At 40.9% G+C, this 21973-nt stretch overlaps 1 protein-coding gene across 3 annotated transcripts in view; it reads left to right on the forward strand.

Annotated features, from left to right (window-relative positions):
* NALCN (sodium leak channel, non-selective) overlaps positions 1-21973 on the forward strand; it is a 223252-nt gene that overhangs the window by 27782 nt on the left and 173497 nt on the right. For all 3 annotated transcript variants that reach the window (XM_063304799.1, XM_063304800.1, XM_063304801.1), the window contains exons 3-6: positions 5892-5975; positions 8046-8185; positions 8847-8975; positions 15873-16027. In XM_063304799.1, the coding sequence (XP_063160869.1) occupies positions 5892-5975; positions 8046-8185; positions 8847-8975; positions 15873-16027 (508 nt within the window). The remainder of the gene's footprint in view (positions 1-5891; positions 5976-8045; positions 8186-8846; positions 8976-15872; positions 16028-21973) is intronic.

Genomic DNA, 21973 nt, shown 5'->3' on the forward strand with positions numbered 1-21973 from the left:
GTCAATCTGATTTCGGTGTTGTCTCTTAGGTTGTTGGAAGAGAGTGTTTGTTATGCAGAGTGAGTTGTCTTGGCAAAATTCTATCAGCCTATGTCCTGCTTTGTTTTGTCTCCCAGGCCATGCTTACCTGTAATTCCAGGTGTCATTTGACTGCCCACCTTAGCATTCCAGTCTCCTGTGATGAAAATAACTTCTCTTTTAGGCGTGTTGTCCAGTAGGTGCTGCAGATCCTCACAGAACTGCTCTACTTCAGCTTCTTCAGCATCTGTGGTTGGGGCGTATATTTGGATCACTGTGATGTTAGATGGCTTGCCCTGAATTCAAATTGAGATCATTCATTCTATCGTTTTTTGGATTGTATCCAAGCACTGCTTTAGCGACTTTACTGTTAATTATGAAGGCTACTCCATTTCTTCTGTGGTCCTCTTGTCCACAGTAGTAGATCTGGTGGTCATTTGATGTGAAGTGGCCCATTCCAGTCCATTTCAGTTCACTGACGCCCAAAATGTCTATCTTTAATCTTGACATCTCACCAATAACCACATCCAATTTGCCCTGGCTCATAGATCTTACATTCCAGGTTCCAATGGTGTGTTGATCCTTAGAACATCGGATTCGCCGTTCACCACCAGCACCGTCGGCCGCTAGCCGTCCTTTTGGCTTTGAGCTAGCTGCGTCATCACATCTGGGGCTAGTTGAACTCATCCTCTGTTCCTCCCCAGTAGCATTTTGACCATCTTCCGACCTGGGGGTCTCATCTTCCGATGGTATACCGACATATCTCTAGTTGTACTGATCCATTTAGTTTTCATGGCAAGAATACTGGGGTGGGTTGCCATTACCTTCCCCAGGGATCGCATTTAGTCTGACCTCTCTGTCATGACCTTCCCATCTTGGTTGGCCCTTCACGGTTTAGCTCATGGCATCATTGAGGTGCTCAAGCTCCAGCACCACAACAAGGTAATGATCCTTTGCTGAAGTAACATCATCTAGACCAGTGTTTTTCAACCTCAGCAAATTTACTAAGTGTGGACTTCAACTCCCCAGCATGCTGGCTGGGGAATTCTGGGAACTGAGGTCCATGCATCTTAAAGTTGCTGAGGTTGAAAAACACTGATCTAGACTCAAAAAGGTCTTCCATTCTTAATGTACAGCGACAAAACTGTTTAAATCATAAATCATATGATTTATATGACATAAATCATCTTTTTGGGTTAGAGACTACAACCTTCGCAAAACTATACTTTTTCCATCCAGGAAATATTAAGGATATTAAGCCAACTTCAAACCATGATTCCATACCTTGTGCTGAACCATCAGATAATTTCCTTGGTTTGGTTTAGGGTAGTCTGAATGCAGCTTTTGGGCTTAAGTATGTGTAAACTAAATAACTGTAACTTGTTAGCAAATCATTAAAATTTCTGGCCCATTATAATGTGTGATCTAACCAAGCTAATTCAGAGCCATTAACCATAGTTTACTTGTTTTGACAAAATATCAAACTACAGTTACTGAAACTTCTGCTTGCTTGCACAAAAGGGAGAATGAAGCAACTGTATTTCTATCTTGACTTATTAAAGAAGACATGACTTTCAGTATGAAATTGCTTTGATTGTTTCTTATTTCTTCTGTTAGTTAGGCAGAGGTTTTCCAAACTAAGCCAAAGCCAATAAATTAGGTCCCAGAATGTTGTGTGAACCTGCCATTTTCTTAATGATCTTGTCCATGGGTTCATTGGTATTACACTGGACAATTAAAGGCTTTAAAGCAGTGTTTCTCAACCTCAGCAACTTTAAGATGTATGGACTTCAACTCCCAGAATTCCCCAGCCAGCATGGGGAGTTGCTGAGGTTGAGAAACACTGCTTTAAAGAGCTGGATCATATAATGTTAAATAAAATCTATAACTGGAATTGTTTTAGTCTCTGGTTGTATGGCAAGTCATCTGGATTTGACATTATGGTTGTTGGCCTACTTCCCAATAAGGGGAGAGTGTTCCCAAAAGGGAAAACAAACCATCAGGTATCTGGGTTTTTTTTTTTCCTTGCTCCTATTTATATATACTAACAAAATGTCCGATATTGAATAAAATTAATAGAGCACAACTCTATTTAAGACATTGGTAAGGGAATAAATCTTCTATGAAATTAGAAAAATGATTTTCCCCAAAGCTCTCCACATAACAGAAAGAATAGCTCTGGAGGCACAGTTTCATTATCTGCTCTTTATCAGCATACAAAGTCTGTATGACAAATATGCATATGGGAAGGAAGTAGCATCATGACAAGCTGCAAGTATTTGTGGATAACTGAAAAAGTCCTTATGTATATAAATATATAGAGAGAGACAGTTTGGTGTAGTGGTTAAGGCATCAGACTAGAAACTGGGAGACCGTGAGTTCTAGTCCTAACTTGGGTACAAAGCCTGCTGGGTGACCTTGGGCTGGTCAATTTCTCTCAGCTCTAGGAAAAAGGGAAAGGCAAACCAGTTCCAAAATCATGCCAAGAAAACTTCAGGAACTAGTCCAAGCAGTCTCCAAGAAACGGATTAAACACACACACACACACATACCCACACACACACACAGATGCTCTCTTCAGATATTTCAATTAATGTGCTTAGATCAGGGACTGAACATGCAGCTTAGGCTCCTGCTCGTTGTATCCATTGCCTATCCTACCTCAATGGAATGAACTAGAGGCTGCATCTTTCAATACATGTAAGAAAGGTTACACACTGCTTGCCAGAGGCCGTATTCATTGCCCAGAATTAGTTTAATTGGGATCACAAGGTTTAAATTGCAGGACAGATACAGGACTATCATATCTGGACTGCAGAAGTCCAGAACATTAGATGGCAGCAAAGAGATGGGGTTCTGTGCCTCTTTGCTGGCATCTAGTGGTACTCTGAACAGATGTGCCATTTATTGTGAATAGCATATTCATATTTAAATGGATGGGTTTCTCTACCATAATCTTTCTTGTGTTTATGCTAAGGCAATCAGGATATTTAAACATAAGTTTGCCATTCACAACAGATGCTATAGTGTGTATATTCTGTCGCTTCAAACTATTAAATTCTGAATGACATTTTCTGCAAATCATTATTTTTAATGTGATCTCCAACAAACCAACAATATTAGTGCACAACTAACATAACAGTGTTAAATAAAATAAAGAGAAAAACAAGGCATGGAAATATACTGTATATAAGAAAGAAAATAACTTTGACTTTGGGGAGACCACTTGAAGCATTTGTTGTGCTGAGCTATTTCAATTGCTTTTGTTTCATTTGTTCATTGCAAGCAGCTGAAAGTCTGTACATTTTGACAATCAATCTGATTTGCAATGGGGGTTGAATAATTTCTATTACAATGGTAATTTATTGGTCCAGGACCATAAATAAATAATTAGAAATTGAAATTGCATGTGGAAGACTATGAGTCTTCTATTAAACACAAAAACACTATTTCAGTTCTCATTTTTTAAAGAGACTTAGATAATACTTTTGGCCCTTGGCAGACACCCAGTTCCTTAGCATTTCATGTTATAAGGGAAATTGCTACAAGTAATAATTAATATTAGAAAGATGATGAGAGTAAGGGCATATGCTACTTATATATATATTTATACACACACACATACACATATACACACACACACAGATATATATATATATATATGTAGCATTGACTTATATTAATGCTACATTAACTTATATTAATGCTATTTATTAATGTTAATGCTACTTATAGCTTATAAGTAGCATTAACAATATCAAAACCAAAGAAGTGATAAAAACTTTACTTTCAAATTAGCAGTAGTCAAGATTGTTGCAGACATCCCTGCACACATTAATAAGGTGCTATTATTGTTGTTGTTATGCAAAGCCAAGTGTGAGGAGAGGTGAAGAAGAACAAATCACAGCTACAAAGAAGACTACAATTTATATATTTTCATTATAGCATCCACGACAAATATATAAAACAAACAAGTGCCTAATTAGGAATTAAAAGGTTGGAAGGAGGAATGACAGCAGAACATGGAATATTTTGAGTCCTCTGAAGAAATTTCAGTCATAAAACATAGAGAAGTGGGAGATTGTTCTGCTTTGACCAGAACATCTTTGGAGGTGTCAGATGCTCTGATGACAAGCATGGCAAGAAATCTGGTGAAATACTGAAGATTCCTCTCATAAATCATAAATTTTCTACATAAAACCCTCTACATCTTGAAGTTCCTTAGAACAATGTAGGACTTCATTTTCTTTCCAGTTTAGCACTGTATTTTCTCAGCTGATTTGATAGGTGGCTGAGATGTATCATCTGTACAAAATGGAAAGGCTGAAATGTGATGAGCCCTTAGTATGTGGCAGATTTTTTCTTAACCTGGCAGAACTCGTACTTCATGTATTAAGATTTCCGTAAGAAAATAGGCTGACATTCTCTCTTGCCTTGAACTTCTAGCTACGTGTAAATTGGACCACGGAGACTAAGATTTAAAGAACTTTGTTTTGGCCTATGTAGCCTTCAATAATTCAGTTGTGGACACGTCTGTGTGTCTCTTGCAATCTCCCAAATGATTCTTTTCTTAGTCACATCTAAACTCATGCTTACCATGCTAACAGAATGACGACAGACATAATGTCTTCCTTAGCAATTTCACAGCAGTTGTCACTTTGGGGAGAAGAAAGCAGTTGAGTTTTTTTTTGGTCTATCCACACAGTAAACAACAAGCCTTATGTTTCCATCTCCAATAGCAGTAATTAGATATTATGATAATAATGCTGCCAGGGATACTGGAGTATGTTAATTCTTACCTGACTCTAGCATCTTTTTGAATAGAAGTCTGCAAAACATAATACTGTACAGAAGTAATTCTCAACTGTGTCTACTTTTGAATTAAATACAGATGCATGCTGAAAAGCTTGGGCTGAATTTATATATCCTTATTTAATGCAAATGTAGACATTAGTATAATAATTTTGCATGTTATAGTTTTACTCACTGTAATGACATGTGGAGCAGCGTATGAATGAGCTTAAATTCTTAGCTTAAAGGTACATTCAAAGACATGCTTGAGAAAGAATTCCATAGCATATCAATTTCCTCTTTGCTACAGCTGCAAATCATTAGAGCCTTTTCTTGGTCAGCAAAAAGACGAAAGGATCAAGATGCATCTGCAAACAGTGCTTGCAACTAATACATTCCTGATGTCTCAGGTTCAACCAAAGGGAAAAGTTATGATGAGACAAGAGAGAATTGTGTAAAAACACCCACAGTTGGCAAATAAAGTTACGAGAGCACTGTGTGCAAAGCAGTTTGCGTACTGGATTATGTTTGGGAAAAGCATTCTTCCTCTGTCTAGTTTACCTAGTTCACTTCTCTTATTCCAGATGCGTTGCTTACAAACTCACACTATTCTCTACAGAAGTAAAAGGGGTGCTTTTAAATACTCAGCACTGACATTTCTGCCAAATAGTTGCAGGGTGCTTTCAGCAGCTGTCAGACTAAAGCATCTATGGGGTAAATAGAGGATATTTTCTAAGTTACTCATTGTAAGCAAATGATTCTTCTAGGATGCTAAACCCATTTCATTTTGTTTTCAATAAAGCATTTATTGCAGCCTTGTCTAATTTAGTATTGCCTTCTAGAGCCATTGAATTAATAGTTGCAGAATTAAATAGTGCTGCACATCTGAAGACATCATTTTGGAGAAAGTTATTGTCTTGAATCAGCAACTATTGCTATAAAACTTCAAATGCAAAAATGTTGCAGCTTTGTTGTATTGCAAACATTGTTTTTAAAATGCTGTCTGATCGCTTTTGTTTAATTATGATTACAAAATAACACGATGAACATAGAATATAATCCAATTTAATTTTTCTCCGTAGGGAGATAGCTCCTATGTGAAGGACCGCTGGTGCGTGTTTGATGGATTCATGGTTTTTTGTCTCTGGGTGTCCTTAGTTTTACAGGTAATTATATTTCATTACAATAAGGGCACCTCTGCCCAAATACTGAGCTTTATTTAAAAACCCTCGAATTGGTTCTCCTTCTTAAGCAAACCCAAGATGTATCTGAAACTTGTAATTGAATTCCACAGAGTGTACTTAACAGGATCTGTTTTATTTTTTATTTATTTTAAATAAATAATTTATTTTAAAAATAAATTTATTTTAAACTTGTATGCTGCCCAATTCCCTATGACTCTGGGTGGTTCACTACAATCAAAACAAAGAAATTACATTAAATCCAGTTAAAAGGAAGGGAAAAAAAGGTAAAATATGACAGGAGTGACAGAATGAAGTGAAGGGTCTTATTTTCCCTTGCCAGGTCTTCACTGCTCTTCTGAACAACAGCGAGGAGGGGCATCCAGATCTCGGGGGAACATTTTCGAGGGCGGGTGCTGCTACAGACAAAGCACACTTCTGGGGTCCTGATAGTTGGCATTGCTTAATCAAAGGAACCCAGAGTGCACCAACCCTGCAAGATCAAATCAGCTGGGCAGATATGGAAGGCAGGCAGTCCCTCAAGTAAACAGGCCCTGTGCTAGGCAGGCTTTATAGGTCACGACTATCACCTTGAATCACACCCAGAAGAAAACTGGCAACCAGTGTAGCTCACAAAGCAGAGGCGTTACATGGGCATACCAAAGCATGCCCATCACTGCTCACACCAGTGCGTTCTGGAACAGTTGAAGCTTTCAGGTGGTCTTCAAGGGCACCTCATGTAGAGCATCTTGCAGTAGTCAAGCCGTGAGGTGCCCACGGCATGAGTGACTATCTGAAGGGCCGTCTGATCTAGGAGAAGGCGCAACTGGTACACCACATGAAGTTGTGCAAAGGCCAACTTCGTTTTGCACCCTGGTCTCTCTGGGGCAAACAATGCTTTTCAGTCCCCATCTCTTTTCATTGCAGTACTGCAACCTATTATGGTGAAATCAGTTGGGCAATCAAGCTACTACAAAACTAAAATGCAATGCTTTTTTTTAAAAGTAGATCAGTATTAATTACCTAACATTTTGAGATATGTACCAATTAAAGAAATGTACTTCTGAGCACTCTTGATTGGACAATATCTGGCCAAAATTATTTATTTATTTTATTTTTATCCTGCCTTTATTATTATTTTTTTTTATAAATAACTCAAGGCGGCAAACATACCTAATACTCGTTCCTCCTCCTATTTTCACCACAACAACAACCCTGTGAGGTGAGTTGGGCTGAGAGAGAGTGACTGGCCCAAGATCACCCAACCGGCTTTCATGCCTAAGGCAGGACTAGAACTCACAGTCTCCTGGTTTCTAGCCCAGCACCTTAACCACTAGGCCAAACTGGCTGTAAAAATTAAAGGAGAAAAATATGCTTAGTTCTGCTGTTAGTTTGGATAAGGTGTTCAAATTAAAAATTCTTATCAAACAAAACCTTACATAGTTCAAAAAAGATCTCTCCATATATAATAAATGTATACATATAATAAAATGCTTCTATCAGAAGTACTGATAACAGCACTGGTGTGTGTTATGCATTACACTTAATATTCCAGATTTAAACAACTCATTCCCTTGTCACTCTTCAAAAAAAGGTTTGGATCCTAGGTGTGTGCACCACAGCCTGTTACCATTATTTGATCTGGCAGCTTAACACAGCTTTTTCTCTGCATACAGCTGTTCCTCTTCAATTTAGTCTAGAGCACCACATTTCAGCAAAGAGATCCTGTACCTTCTATTCGACTACTCCAGTACACCAACCTGGAATTGTTTTAGGTCAATGTATTCAAGATATCTTAATTCCCCTTTAAAAAAAAGAAAAACCTTTCATTTTGTCAAATAAGATAACTGATGTTTGAGTCTTCAGGATAATCAGTTGCAAAGGCATCTTGTTAAGAAGCATGGAAATCCTCAATTTAACAACCGCTGAAATAAAGTTGACAATGGAAGTATTGGAAATTATACTGTTTTGCAGAAATAATAATTTAAAATTAGCACAAGAAGGCTGGCATGATCAGGAAACATCAGAGGAAAAAGGCATTCCTTTTCTTCCTAGGTGTTTGAAATCGCTGAGATAGTTGATCAAATGTCTCCTTGGGGCATGTTGAGGATCCCACGACCGCTTATTATGATTCGAGCATTCCGGATTTATTTCCGCTTTGAATTACCAAGAACCAGGATAACCAACATTTTAAAGTAAGTGTGTTCTTTATTTTTGATTTTAAAGTGTGGCTTTGGTCAATTTAGGCACAGCAGAATAAGAATGTATTGGGAGTGAGAGACTTGCATTCAATTTCATATTATCCCATATCTCTTTGCTTGCTTTATTTATATTTGCAATATCAAAGCGTGAATTATTGGGGAAGTTCCAGACCAGTGCAAGTCCTCTACCTCCTCTGAGAAGGAAAACCAAATATTTTTAAAGGTTTCAAAAGGCCTGATTGGTTTCTTAGCATAGTGTATTTCATCAGTTCTATAGATTTTCTATAGATATCATAGTTTAGGGTCAGTTATAACTACTAATTCCTCGCACACATTTTTTATTTACATACTTAAGATTGTAAAAATACGTTAGGGAGATACACATCTGACAGTATACAAATGGTTTCGAATTAGAGTCTAGTGCAATTAGGCATCTGAATCCAGTACAGTAATTGGAAGAAAAAAAATGTATTTCTCTCATTCTCATGTGACAAAGGGGGTGATAAATTGACACCTCCAAAGCCTTTTCTGATGGACCTGAAACCTTGGCAACCCCATGGCAACCTATGAGTCCTATACATTTTTTTCTTATTGCATATACATTTAATGCATATCACTTTCATTCTCCTTTCCTTTCCTCCTCCTTTTTAACTAGGCGTTCAGGTGAACAAATTTGGAGTGTTTCCATTTTCCTTCTGTTCTTTCTGCTTCTATATGGGATTTTGGGTGTCCAGATGTTTGGGCCTTTCACGTATCATTGTGTAACAAATGATACAAAGCCAGGGTAAGTCTTAACCAGGATTTTTCTGTTTGTTTCTCTTTATATCTCTTGCTAGAGCATTGTTCCTTGTCCTGTTTTCTATTTGATGTTGGTCTTGATGATGAGGCCTTGAAATGTGAAAGTCTTTCTGTGAGATTTGGTGCTTTAGCAACATACAGTTTATAAGGACTCTTGGGAGCTATATGGTCTTCTAACAGGGAACTTGGGAACAATAAGTTCTAATTTCCCATGAAACATGGCTGTCAGATTGCTGTAAGCATGCACAACAGTGTCTCACAGTGTTGCTATTAGATTTCTAGGCCCCTTAGGAACTGTATTCTGCATGAATAATTTCATCTAAGACCATGTTGTAGCCAGAGAGAAGGTGTTGTGGTGGAATTTCTAGAAAATTTGCATGAAAATGAGAAAGGGGTGAGCTAAATTGGGAAGGGCTAGCACAGAAACATTAACAATATTCTTCCCCTTGGTTAATTACACCTTACATGTTAAATGCAGCTAGTACTTTACTATGTTTTTAAGTACTAATAGAAAATGGGATTCTTCCTTTCTTTTTGGTCTCTGTTTTTCTTCAGCATTTTATTATACTTTATTGTTTGAAGCTGAAAAACAGTCTGAAATGTATCTTATGAAGACTGTAATAAAGATTTGCTTGAAATATACTGTTAATAAAATAGTGTATACATTATCTTAAATGAATAAATGGGTAATATATATCTAATGAGGAAGAAAGTTCATACAGTTTGGTTCAGCTTCTATAGTTTTGCTCCAAGTCAGTTATTCTTCACCTTGTACGCCTCCCAAATTCAGTACGACTGTATGGCCACAGCTGCTGAGATACTTATCCTCTTTCTTTCTTTCTTTCTTTCTTTTGTTACCTTTCAAAGTAGGACCCATAAGGACATGGCAGAACAATTTCGCAATAAAAAACTTTGCCTATTAACACACATAGTTTAGTTAAATCTGCAATGATTCCTTGCTAATAAATAAGGCCAAAGAATTTTCTTGTCTACTAAGCCATGCAAAATATTGGCCATGTTTTGTGGTCTCTAGTTTATTTATTTATTTATCTAATTTATCCCCGCCCATCTCCCGTCGGAGGACTCTGGGTGGTTTACAACAATCGATTAAAATCATCACAATAAATACAAAAAGTAAAATACAGTAAAAAATAATATAAATAGAAGTAAAAAATAAAGAATCCAAGTGGTAAAGAATCTAAAACAGCCCAAGTGTGGGAGGAGTGGTCTATAACAACCATCCTCGTGTAGATCTATTCCCCTCTCCACCCCAAGCGAGGCGGCAGAACCAGGTCTTCAGACTCCGCCGAAAGGCCAGGAGCGATGGGGCCAATCTCACCTCTGGGGGCAGCATGTTCCACAGGGCGGGAGCTACTGCAGAGAAGGCCCGCTTCCTGGACCCCGCCAGATGAAATTCTTTTACAGACGGGGTCCATAGCATGCCATCTCTGCACGATCGGGTGGGATGGGTTGATGTAATGGGGAAGAGGCGGTCCCTCAGGTAACCTGGCCCCATGCCATGTAGGGCTTTAAAGGTGATAACCAACACCTTGAATTGGACCTGGAAGCAAACTGGTACCCAATGCAGCTCGCGCAGCAGCGGTGTTACATGTGCCCTTCTGGGGACACCAAAAACAGCTCGCGCAGCTGCATTCTGGACCAGCTGAAGCTTCCGGATACTTTTCAAGGGTAGCCCATGTAGAGCACATTGCAATAGTCTATGTGGGAGGTGGCCAGGGCATGAGTGACCATTCGAAGGGCCTCCTGGTCCAGGAAGGGACGTAACTGGTGCACAGCAGGTAGCTGCACAAAGGCTCTCCTGGCCATGGCTGCCACCTGCTCTTCGAGCAGGAGCCGTGAGTCCAGGAGGACCCCTAAGTTACACACCGGGTCTTTCTGGGGCAGTGCAACCCCATCCAGAACCAGAGATGTTAATATCCCAGATGCAGAAGAACCATTAACCCACAGCCACTCGGTCTTACCAGGGTTCAGTTGAAGCATTTTGTTCCCCATCCAGGCCCCCACATCCCCCAGACACTCGGAGAGGGTGGTCACGGCATCACCTACTTCACCTGGGATGGAGATGTACAATTGAGCATCATCAGTATCATCACCTCATCCCATGGTGATGGATGATCTCACCCAGCGGTTTCATGTAGATGTTAAAAAGGAGAGGGGAGAGTACTGATCCCTGTGGCACCCCACAAAGAAGGGGCCGCAAGGCCAATCTCTCCTCCCCTATCAACACCGACTGGGATCGGCCCTGGAGGAAGGAGGTCAACCAGCGTAAGACTACACCACCCACCTCCAACTCCCTGAGCCGCCCCAAAAGGATACCATGGTCAATGGTATTGAAGGCCGCTGAGAGATCAAGGAGAGCTAGGATGGATGCACTGCCTCCATCCTGCTCCCGCCAGAGATCAACCATAAGTGCCAACAATGCCATTTCCATCCCATAACCGGGCCTGAAACCTGACTGAAAGGGGTCTAGATAATCCGTTTCCTCCAGGACCCTCTGGAGCTGCAAAGCCACCACTTTCTCAACCACCTTCCCCAGAAAGGGGAGGTGGGAGACTGGATGAAAATTGTCCAGAACAGTAGGGCCCAGCGATGGCTTCTTGAGGAGGGGGTGTACCAACGCCTCTTTAAAGGCCGCCAGAAACACCCCCTTTCCCAAGGATGTATTAACCATCGCATGGACCCAACCACATGTCACCTCCCGGCCTGCTTTTACTAGCCAGGAGGGGCACGGATCTAGATGGCATGTGGTGGCATTTACTGTCTGTAGGATCCTGTCCACTTCCTCAGATCCAACAGGATCAAACTGCTCCCAGATAACTGAGTAAGCCTGTTCCCCTGGTATCTCTCCAGACCACGCCTCACGCCTGGAGTCCAACTTGGAGCGGATCCGAGCGATTTTGTCCTGCAGATGCTCAGCAAATTCCTCTGCATGGCCCTGTAGGTGTGTCACTGAACCCACCTTCCCCAAAAGGGATTGAGTGATTTTAAACAGGGCCGTCAGGCGGCATTCTGCAGACGCAATAAGAGCAGAGAAATATTGACGTTTCGCCACTTTTATCGCCACAAGGTAGGCCTTAATGGCAGCTTTTACCTGTGTTTGGTCGAATTCAGTCTGGGTCTATCAGTCACCAGTGGTGGACCAACTGAATGGGTTCTGCCTCCTTGCGGAGGGGGGCGGCATAGGAGAATCTCAGGGCCACTAGGGCATGATATGACCATGACAATGGGGATAGATCTAACTCTCCCCTCAAATCACATTGCCACTGCTCTGACAAGAAAATCAAGTCTGGGGTGTGACCACTGTCTCGAGTCAGGTCCCGAATTATCTTGGACAGGCCCATGGCTGCCATGGTAGCCATGAACTCCCAAGCTGCCTCTGAGGCACGCCCCAGGGATGGCAGGTTGAAGTCTCCCAGAACCATGAGCCTGGGGAACTCCACTGCCAGCCCCGAGACGGCCTCAAGCAGCTCAGGCAGGGAGGTTGCCACGCAGCAGGAAGGTTGGTACAGCAGCAACACTCTCAATTGTTCTCGGGAACCCAACTTGAAGAACAGGGTCTCACAGCCACCCACTTGTGGAGCAGGGCCCCTGAAGGCCACAAGAGACTCTCGGATGACAACAGCCACCCCTCCTCCCTTGCCCTGGGATCTCGGCTGGTGCCATACCATAAACCCAGCTGGGCACATTTCTGAAAGGGGCACCCCCCCTTCTGGGCCCAGCCAGGTATCAGTAATACATGCCAGGTCTGCCCCCTCCTCAGTGATCAAGTCACATATGAGGGGGGCCTTGTTATTAACTGACCTGGCATTAAAAAGGAGCAGCCAGAAACCAGGGCCCCTATGGATCTGCTGACCAGGGCCTGGGTCTGAGCACAGAGGGCTGGAACACTCCACTGGTAGCAAACACCGGGGGCATCTTCCCCAAAGATGGCCCGACCTCCGGCTCCTGCCCTAACGTCCTCTACCCATCACCACCTCAATAATGAGCCCCGCCATATAGCCCCCAATGACGCCTGATCCATTAGCCCCCACTCCTGGACCTCGGGAGTCTCTGGCTCTAAGTAGGGCTCCCTCCATCCATTCATACATCCTTATTTACAGTCAGTCTCCCACAGGGTGATGGTAGGTCCTCCGGCGCACCAGCTTCTGCTCTCGGCCATCAGAGCCCAACCCTCACCCCTCCATTTGCTATGCCCCCCCCAAACTCTCTCACTGCTCAACAGTGGGCACACATTCATTCTTCACCCACCCCGTCTCTCATTCAGGGGGTGAGTGCCCTTTTACACAAACACACTCCCAGACTCCCCCTCTCGTCTCTCACCCTGGGGGAGAGTCTCTGATTCACTCTGGAGGGCCCTCACAGCTTCCAGCCACCTCAGGGGTGGTTGGGGGGGATGGGTAATTTTTTTTTTTAATTAAACTCCCCACTCCTCACCCACACGGTCTGCCACCCCAAGGCCAACAACTGGACACTTTCTTCTTCTCTGGCGCAGCCCAGATCCCCTCTGTCTCACCATGGTTCTCCAAGGCCCGCACCACCCGGGTTCGCATCGTTGGCCAACAAGGGGTCAAAAGATAGTCTCAAAAAGCCCCAGGCCCACAAACCGACGCCACCCCAGGTTGCTCTGCCAAGGCTCCCCGCATGGGTGAGGCCCTCCAGAGTCTGCCACACTGCCAGCCCAGTCCACTGCTGCACCGTTGGCCCAGTTCGGTGCCGGCCTGGTCTGCCACCACGTTGCCGACCCAGTCTGCCACTGCACCCAGTGTTGCAGTGCCAGTCCAGTCTCCTGCCACGCCGCTGGCCCGGTCTGATGTTGTGTTGCTTGTCGCAGTGCCGACGTGGTCTTCTGCCGCACTGCGGCAGAAGACCACGTAGTTGATCTATGCAGGTGGTGGTGGTAATGGATGGAATTTTGTCACATTTCTATGAAATTTAGTTCATTAAAGTGAGTAATATTGTTCAATAAGCAGACACACACGCACACAATCCTTACTTTAGTTTTTTCAATAGTTGTGTCTGAATAGGTCATCTGGATGCTGGCTCTGTGGGCCTCAAATTGTTTATGCGGAGATCAGACCTGAAGGAAGTAGAACCAGCAGTCTTACAGCAAAAATACTTTGGATTTCCCAAGTGTAGCAGATACTTGGAGTAGTGAGATGTTCAATGTTAAAACATACATAAATAGGTTACATTAGTTTAACTATGAGTTTTATAACTAACAAGATTTTCAAAAGCAAACATACAGCCGAGTGCTGCATTTTCTGTAATGCTTCTCTTAATTTTATTTTAGTGCTGTTATCAGGTCCCTCCCCTTTCCCTAGACAGAATTCCCAATCCTTTTCTTGCCAGCCTCTCTTCATACTCATCCTGTTGCTGTAATCACTTGGCTAACTATATTTCTTCTGAGGCAGTTATTCTTCAGCCTGCATTATATTGGTGTCTCTCTCTCTCTTTCTCTCCCTCTCGCTTTCTAATACACAACATTTTGTTGTTGTTGTTTTGAGGGCTACTTCACCATGACTTATTTTTATTTGCTGCTTGCCTCTTCATGTTTGTTTTACCTCTGTGAAGGAGCACTGCACATTAAGGAAGAAAGACTTTTAAAAATAATACTTTAATGTATTTCAATAGCTAATGCCAGAGTAGGCTGGAGTTCTGGTTTTGGATATTAGTTGCTTTGTCAGATCCATACAGACAGAATTTCAATTCCATGATTTATCTGGAAATTAACTCCCATGTGCTGACTGGATCGTAGCTATAGCTATAATGTTCACTTGGTAGTAAGATAGCTTTTTTTTTCCTTCTATTAAAATATGGTATGCATTTTGCTAAAGAGAGCATATTAGGTTCTTTTCCTTTGTTTTATTTTCACAATAAACTGGGAGTGAATGATGATGCCAAGACTGCCCTTGAAGTTCATCGCCAAATGGGGATTTGAATTTGAATTGGGGCCTCTTCAGTCTCAATCCAACACTCTATTCCAGCTTTCCCTAATTTGGTGCCCTGCAGAAGCACTGGAACTGCAATTCCCAGAATTCCTACTGGTTTTCATACCTGCTGTTCTTGCCCTTAAGTATTTAAAACAAAGCCTATATTATTTTCTACAACCCACATATTAAGCAAAAAATGGGATTACAGTAAATGATAGTCAAGGCACTCCAGTCCTATAAAATCCCTTTTAATTCTACAGTCTTCCTCCTTCCTTGAGTGAATCCTCCTCAGCCTAACATTATTTTCCCAATTAAGGTGGATTAACTCTTTAGTTCTATTGCTCTTAGTTCCTCAAATGGAGAGGGGAAATAAATAGGATTACTCCAAAATAAATAGTTCAAAGATAGACGGTATCTTTTCAGGCAGATCACTTGTCCCTTTCTGTCTTTTGTTTTGGCATTTGAATGCATACTTAACTGATATTAATAGTTTTTCTTTTTCCTCACTCTCCTTCAGTGGATTGCCCTATAGTAAATCTCAATTTGCTGAGGAATAAATCCTTCTGATCATTTCAAATCCTTTTTCTATTCTCTTGAGCCACTATTTCATTTAAATATGATGATGTGTGAATTTGATAGAGTGCATATTGTTCTCAGTTCCCAAAGCTAATCTTGCCAGAGTAGTATCAGATAGCCCTTCAGTTGAAAACTCTGTTGGTATCCATTATTCCTCATTTATGCCCCGTCACCTAATTTTTACACAGGTCCACTGTTTCTGTGCGGGCCAATGATTTGGATACACAAGGAAATAACAGTGGAAGCTGAACAGATAGTCTTTCCCCCTCTTTTCACACTGCTGAAAGAACAAAGATTGCATACTTTACCCAGGTAGTATTCAATTTGACTAACTGATTTCCTTGTCATTCCAATAGAAACATAACCTGGAATAATTTGGCAATCCCAGACACACATTGTTCAAAAGCATCAGAAGAAGGCTACCAGTGTCCACCAGGATTTGAGTGTTTGGACCTTGAAGAACTGGGGTTAAGCAGACAGGAGCTGGGCTACAGTGGTTTTAATGAGATAGGTATGTCTATCTGATTACAGTCTATGTCCAATGCCTAGTTGAAAATGCTTATGAAGTATGCAGAAGAGACTCTGAGCAGATAGGTTGTAAATGTGCTAGGAAGAAGCACAAATTTGGCAAGTATTTTTTCCCTTTGGCAGATTTTTCCTCCTTATTACTCAACATGGAGATTGATTAAGGATTTATTGAATACCTAATTAAGTCTGTGCAATTCAGCTCTGCTATATAGTAATTTCCAAATTCTCAGTGACCTTAGTGGTACATACTTTTCTCTGACGTTACCTTCTTCCAAAGTAAAGCAACAGCAGCTGCACTGTGTAGCACTGTCCAGAAGTGGAGAGCAGAGGTGGTTGATTCTTAATTATTTCTCTCCTGGTCTTTTTTTCACCTTCGGTGAAGGTGACAAAAGATATTTGACTGCAGCTTGGAGATGTCATGTGCAATTTAGCCCTTTAAATATATTCTAGTGACACTGTCATAAGCATTAAAGTTAATATATTAATGTTTTCCTTAAAAGCACAACAGAAATTGATGGGCAGAAAGCAACATACATATGAGTAGAAAATACAGTTCTATCCCAGATGAGGTGAGATCACATTAGAGAGATAGTGACCAATATTATGTTTAGGTCCTAGGCCTGTATAAATCAGAATTGATTTGACTTGATTGCAGATTCAAGGTTTAAATAGAATATGATTTGCTGTGAGTTTATGATTTGAGATTTGAGGGCAAATCAGTCCAGTATGAGCTGCTTTGAGATTTGAGATTCAATTAAAAATGAGTCCATAAGTTATAATGGGAAAACTTCTGAAGCTCCTGAAGGTACTTCATATTTTGGTAGAGTAGAATGAAAATCGCAGGGATTGCAGATTGTCTAAAGGAAATTAATTCTGTCAAGCTTCAGCTATATCCCACAATAATTTTAAGATGTTCTCCCTGTAGCTTTCTAAAGGCAGAGATAGCAAAGATGAAGAAATGACTATATCATTCAGCCTCTAAATTGTCTAGGAAATAGCCTATAGAAACGTTGGCTGAACCAGTGAAGGTATCTGTTTAAAAATACAATTTTTCAAAAACTTTTCTTTACTTTTCCACTTGCTTTTCTGAATTACACTGAAGAATAATTGGTTTGTCTTGTGTGGTGTTGTACTTCGCTGCTTCTGACTACTGATTACTGCTTTGTTGCTTTTTTTGTATGCTGGGGGAGTTGGCATAACTGGTTGGCAAGGCAATTTTTTGGGTAGGACATCACTGTCTTAGGTGCTAGACTGAATAGGGTATAGTGGCAAAATTTGGCCTCTTCTGGGCTGGATTTGGAAGAAGAACCATTGACTTGTTTCTATGTGGATGTGTAGCTTTGTTGCCTCTAATCACTAGGACTTTTGAGATGCCAGCAGGATTAGCATAACCAGTTGGCAAACTTGGCATCTCCTAGAAAAAAAACTCATTTATCAGTGTCAGCAAGACTTGAATTTTCCTGGAGTTGTGGCTTACTGGCAATATTCTGTCTTAGTTAATTAGTAGAGGCAGCTGAAACAAGTTAGTATAGTGAGCTACAATGCCACAGAGGTAGGTAAATTACATTGAAAACATCTAGAGAGAAAAAATAAGCAGAACTTGTAGTTATGCCATCACAATTCTTAAAAACAGTAAACACTTAGGACTCCACCTCTTATCTGGCACCCATTCACACATTTTCAAAAGACTTAAATCTACCCAAATCATGCAGAATGTAAATGTAATACATGACCAAGAGCATGGGCAGAAGCTTGAGCCTGAAAGGAGCAGCTGCATTAACAGGCCATCATAGGAATATAACCCTCTATTACTATAGCAGAGGCAAAGTGAAAATTCATGGCTGCCCATGTCAAAAAAGCTGGCCATTGGCTGGCTACTCATGTCAGACCCCATCACGCCAATCCATACATGGAAGTGAAGGTGCAGCATTGTATATTGTCTGTAATAATCCCAGCAAGGAACACAAGAAAAACCATCAAATCTATGAACTGCTTCAAAGGCATCTGATTGAATTTGCTGTTTCAAAGCAGGTCCCTACTTCAGTTTCCAAATCTGCTCTGGTGAGATTATCTAGTCAAAGCACCCCTTCAAGGCTTTCACAGCATTAATCTCAGCGCCTCTAAGCCATTTCTCCAGAAGCAGTGAAGTTCCCGTTCTTCTCCTAAATTCCATTCTTGCTATGTAGCCAACAAAGACCCCACTGTCTTCCAAACCATCTCTGCAGGAGGCAGAATAAGCTGCTCGCTTGCATATAGATGAGGGAGAAATTTATGCCATGCTCCTCAGGCCCTATCTTGACAATTTCTCAGCTGTTATTTCAGACTGTAGTGATCCTGGTGTCTACCAGGACATCTGTGCAGGAGAAAGAAAAGGATGTCCATTTGCACAAGGGAGAGAAAAATTCTTCTCTAAACTCACAACTTGACCCTTTCTCAGCAAAGCCCCATCTTTACTTTTTACCAACTGTTCTTTCTGGCAAGAGTGGTCCCAGAAGCTTCAAAGACATCTTTCTAGGAGGCGGAATAAGCCAGTCCTTTGCATATAGGAGACAAAGAGATTAAAATCTTTTCCCAAAGCCCTGCTTTGCCATCTTCCCTGTCCTTTCCTTCAAAGAACAATAACCCCTACAACTTCTAAAGCACCTGAATAAGAGGCAAGAGGGTCTAGTCACCTGCATATAGGAGAAGAGATAGGTTAGGATTATTCTTCCAAAACTTCATTTTGTATAAGATGTTCTAACTTTAATTTTTTATTTTTTAAAAAATCTAAAATTTTCTAATTTAACGATTGTACATTATTTGTTACTTTTTAATGTGGATCCTCCTTTCAGAAGTCCTGTGATTTCTAGTTTGGCTGTACAGCTGTTTGGATTCAAATGCACGAAGGTGCCTTGGTGTGTGCAGGATCATACATGCTGGGAAAAGATGCAGCTGCTTTAAGGGGTTGCAGATAGGAGCTACATGAGCACCCTCGTACCCGCCAAAGAACCTTTTTGCCTTCAAATCTGAAGCACTACACTGCTCTACTTTCTATAAAGACAGCATCCTAATGAAAGCACTGATTGTCAAATGTTCTGACATTTCAGAATATACTTCTTTTCATCTTTTTTTTTTTGGCCTGGCCTTTGGTACATTATAAAGACCTATTTAGTTAAATACTGTGAGCTAGCTGTTTTGATGATGGTATACATTGTAAAGGTATCTCTTCAGAAACACATTATGTTATGTTCTTTGTATCCCAACATTAACTGAACAGCTTAATTACGTTGTTTTATTTGCAGTGGCAATAACATTTTTAGTTTCTGCAAAGATTAGACATGACCTGAGCAGAGAAAGGGAAAGAACATGATCGTATGATTACATTTTTCAGAATTATGATTTAATTATATATAACTATGCACAATCCACACTTCTCGTAAGAACTGGTATTGCCTTATCTTCTAGGTACTTTTTAAAGGCCTTTTTATTCTGTCAAGCTTTTTATGGATTTTACTGTTACTCCTAAAGTATATATTTTTAATGCAGTGTTGCTATTGTGCTACGCTTTAAATGTCTGAATAGTAAGCCTCTTCGTTCAGACTGGTCCTAAAATGTCAGGGCAGAAAAATCACATAAAATAAACTCATCTAAAGAATTGAAAAGATTAAGCTGTAAATTCTTGACCACCTGGCTTGGATTTATAAACTGCAGTTATTTATGATGTGACACAGCTAAGTGTGTACAGTATGCGTGTGGTTGAGGGGAGATACACAAATCATCCATTTCCTATTGCTTAGTGCTTTCGTAAGATTTAAGTTTCCTGACATTGCACCAATACATAGCCAACCTTATGCTGGTTTATTTTAATTCTCATTCATTCACCAGGAAATGGGGGTCATTTTGACTGGAAGAATCTTGACTGTTTGGGAGTCTGATGTATAGTTATTTATACTGGGGTAAATAATATAACCCTGACATGGTCTAAATGTCTTATCTTTTTAGTTGACTTCTGTTAAATTCTGTGGAGTACCTTGGGCCAATTTGCACATCATGCTTGGGTTTGGGCTTAAATATAAAGCTCTGCTTTTCTTGCTCATTGGCATCTGCTCCCAACACACCAGATTGCTGGACAATTGAGCAGATGCTGCTGGAAGTTTTCGAATCTAGGGCACATGCCACTTCCAGTTTCAACTTTCCAGAGAATATAGCATTTACAGACCTGTTGCAAACTATGACTGCGTTCCCTTATTAGTTGAGGGTAGCAATAGCATGCAGCCTGCATTTGGACAGCATACTGTTTGTTTGTCTGTTTGACAAATTTGGGAGACTGACAACTCCAGAAAGACTCTGGGTGGCATACAGCATAAATCAAAAACTGATGAGCAATGGCTGTCATCTGTGCTGGGAAGGAACCACATGAGCTTATTCAGTCACACCTTCATGGGACTTGAGAGACCTCTTATCTGATTCCCCCCCATCTGTATTTGGATTTCTGTAATAGAATTCACAGGCAACTTCATCAGCAAGCCTGATCTAATCCTTCAAGTCAACTTCCAGTAGAGCCTTTTTCAACTGGGGTTCCATGAGAGGTCTCTGGGGGTTCTGTAAGATATAGTGATTGGAAAAGAAAAATAAGCATATCTACAACCTACTGATCATGCTAATGTACCATGATATAATTTGTATTCAAGGGTTTCCTGTACCGTGAACATTATTCAAGAGTTCCTCCAGGGCAAAAAGGTTGAGAAAGGCTGTTCTAGTGAATTTCACAATTCCTATAAAATTGGCCAGTTTGCTTTTCCATGCGTATATAAGCAGCATGCCTCACTTCCCAGACTTTGGGTTCAAGCATTCTTTCCTCTACACACATCTACATAGAAATCTAAATCTGTGGCTGCAGCTGCTGGGGAAAGTGCCTGGCTGCAAACTATGGTGTCAGGCAATCACCACAACTTTTAAGCCAGAAGAATTACGTCTTGACAGCCAAGCAGCTTTAATCTATAGATTTTCTGGAAATGGCCAGACAAATGTGCACAGCTTAAATCAGAAGGGAAAAATGTTTTTCTCTATGGAAAGCAGGTTATAGTATTTTGTTATTCCTGGACCTATCTTAGTTCAGAATATGGATACTGAATGAATTATGATTTTTACATCTCCTGTTTAGTCAGCTGGAAGAAACACTATGTGGCTCATGGCATTCCCTGCCTGTTTTCAGGAGCGAACATTTTTGTACAACCGACTTTAAAATGCTTTGCAGGACGTGAGGGGCAAAAATAGGGCCGTGTTGAAGTGCCCTTGGATTCCATTCCTGTTCAAGCAATCTTAATCTTAATTTGCTGTGAGTTTGAAGTTATAGCAGGACTGATAATTATTTCCTTGCTGTTGATGATGTAAATTATATTCTCTGAAATTGGAAGCACTAATACAAATGCTATTCTGGATTAGGTTGCTTTCAAATACTGAAACAGAAATTAGTTTAGACAGTGTGCTCCCAGAGGCAAACTGGCATTAATTTACTCCTTTCCGTTCGATTCCATATTCATTACTTATGTCCTATTCATTTCAGTGTGCTTTATTTTGGGGGCGGCGGGGGGGGCGGTGCTCTATCAATCCTGTATCCTGGCATATCCCTGACTTGTTTCCTGCCAATCCACATAATTGCAAGACAAGAGAGCTATAAAAGGGATAACTTGGTTTAATTGGTGTTGCTTCTTTTCCTGCTGAACTCCTCCTTCCTACTGTATATATTTGGCTTTGCAACCATTTCCTTTCTGGGCCCACTCTCTTATCCTCAGTTCTTGTCAGGCCAGGGGGGATATGATTTTTCTGCTGTTTGTCTGGATATTTGTAATTGAGTAAAATCTGCCAAGGACTGAATGCTAAAAGAATCACTTTAATTTAAGTAGGATATTCTCACTGTTCCCATAGTGCAAAATGATAAACTCCCAAG

The sequence above is a fragment of the Candoia aspera genome, chromosome 5, assembly GCF_035149785.1.
Source record: "Candoia aspera isolate rCanAsp1 chromosome 5, rCanAsp1.hap2, whole genome shotgun sequence".
NCBI classification, from domain to species: Eukaryota; Metazoa; Chordata; class Lepidosauria; order Squamata; family Boidae; genus Candoia; species Candoia aspera.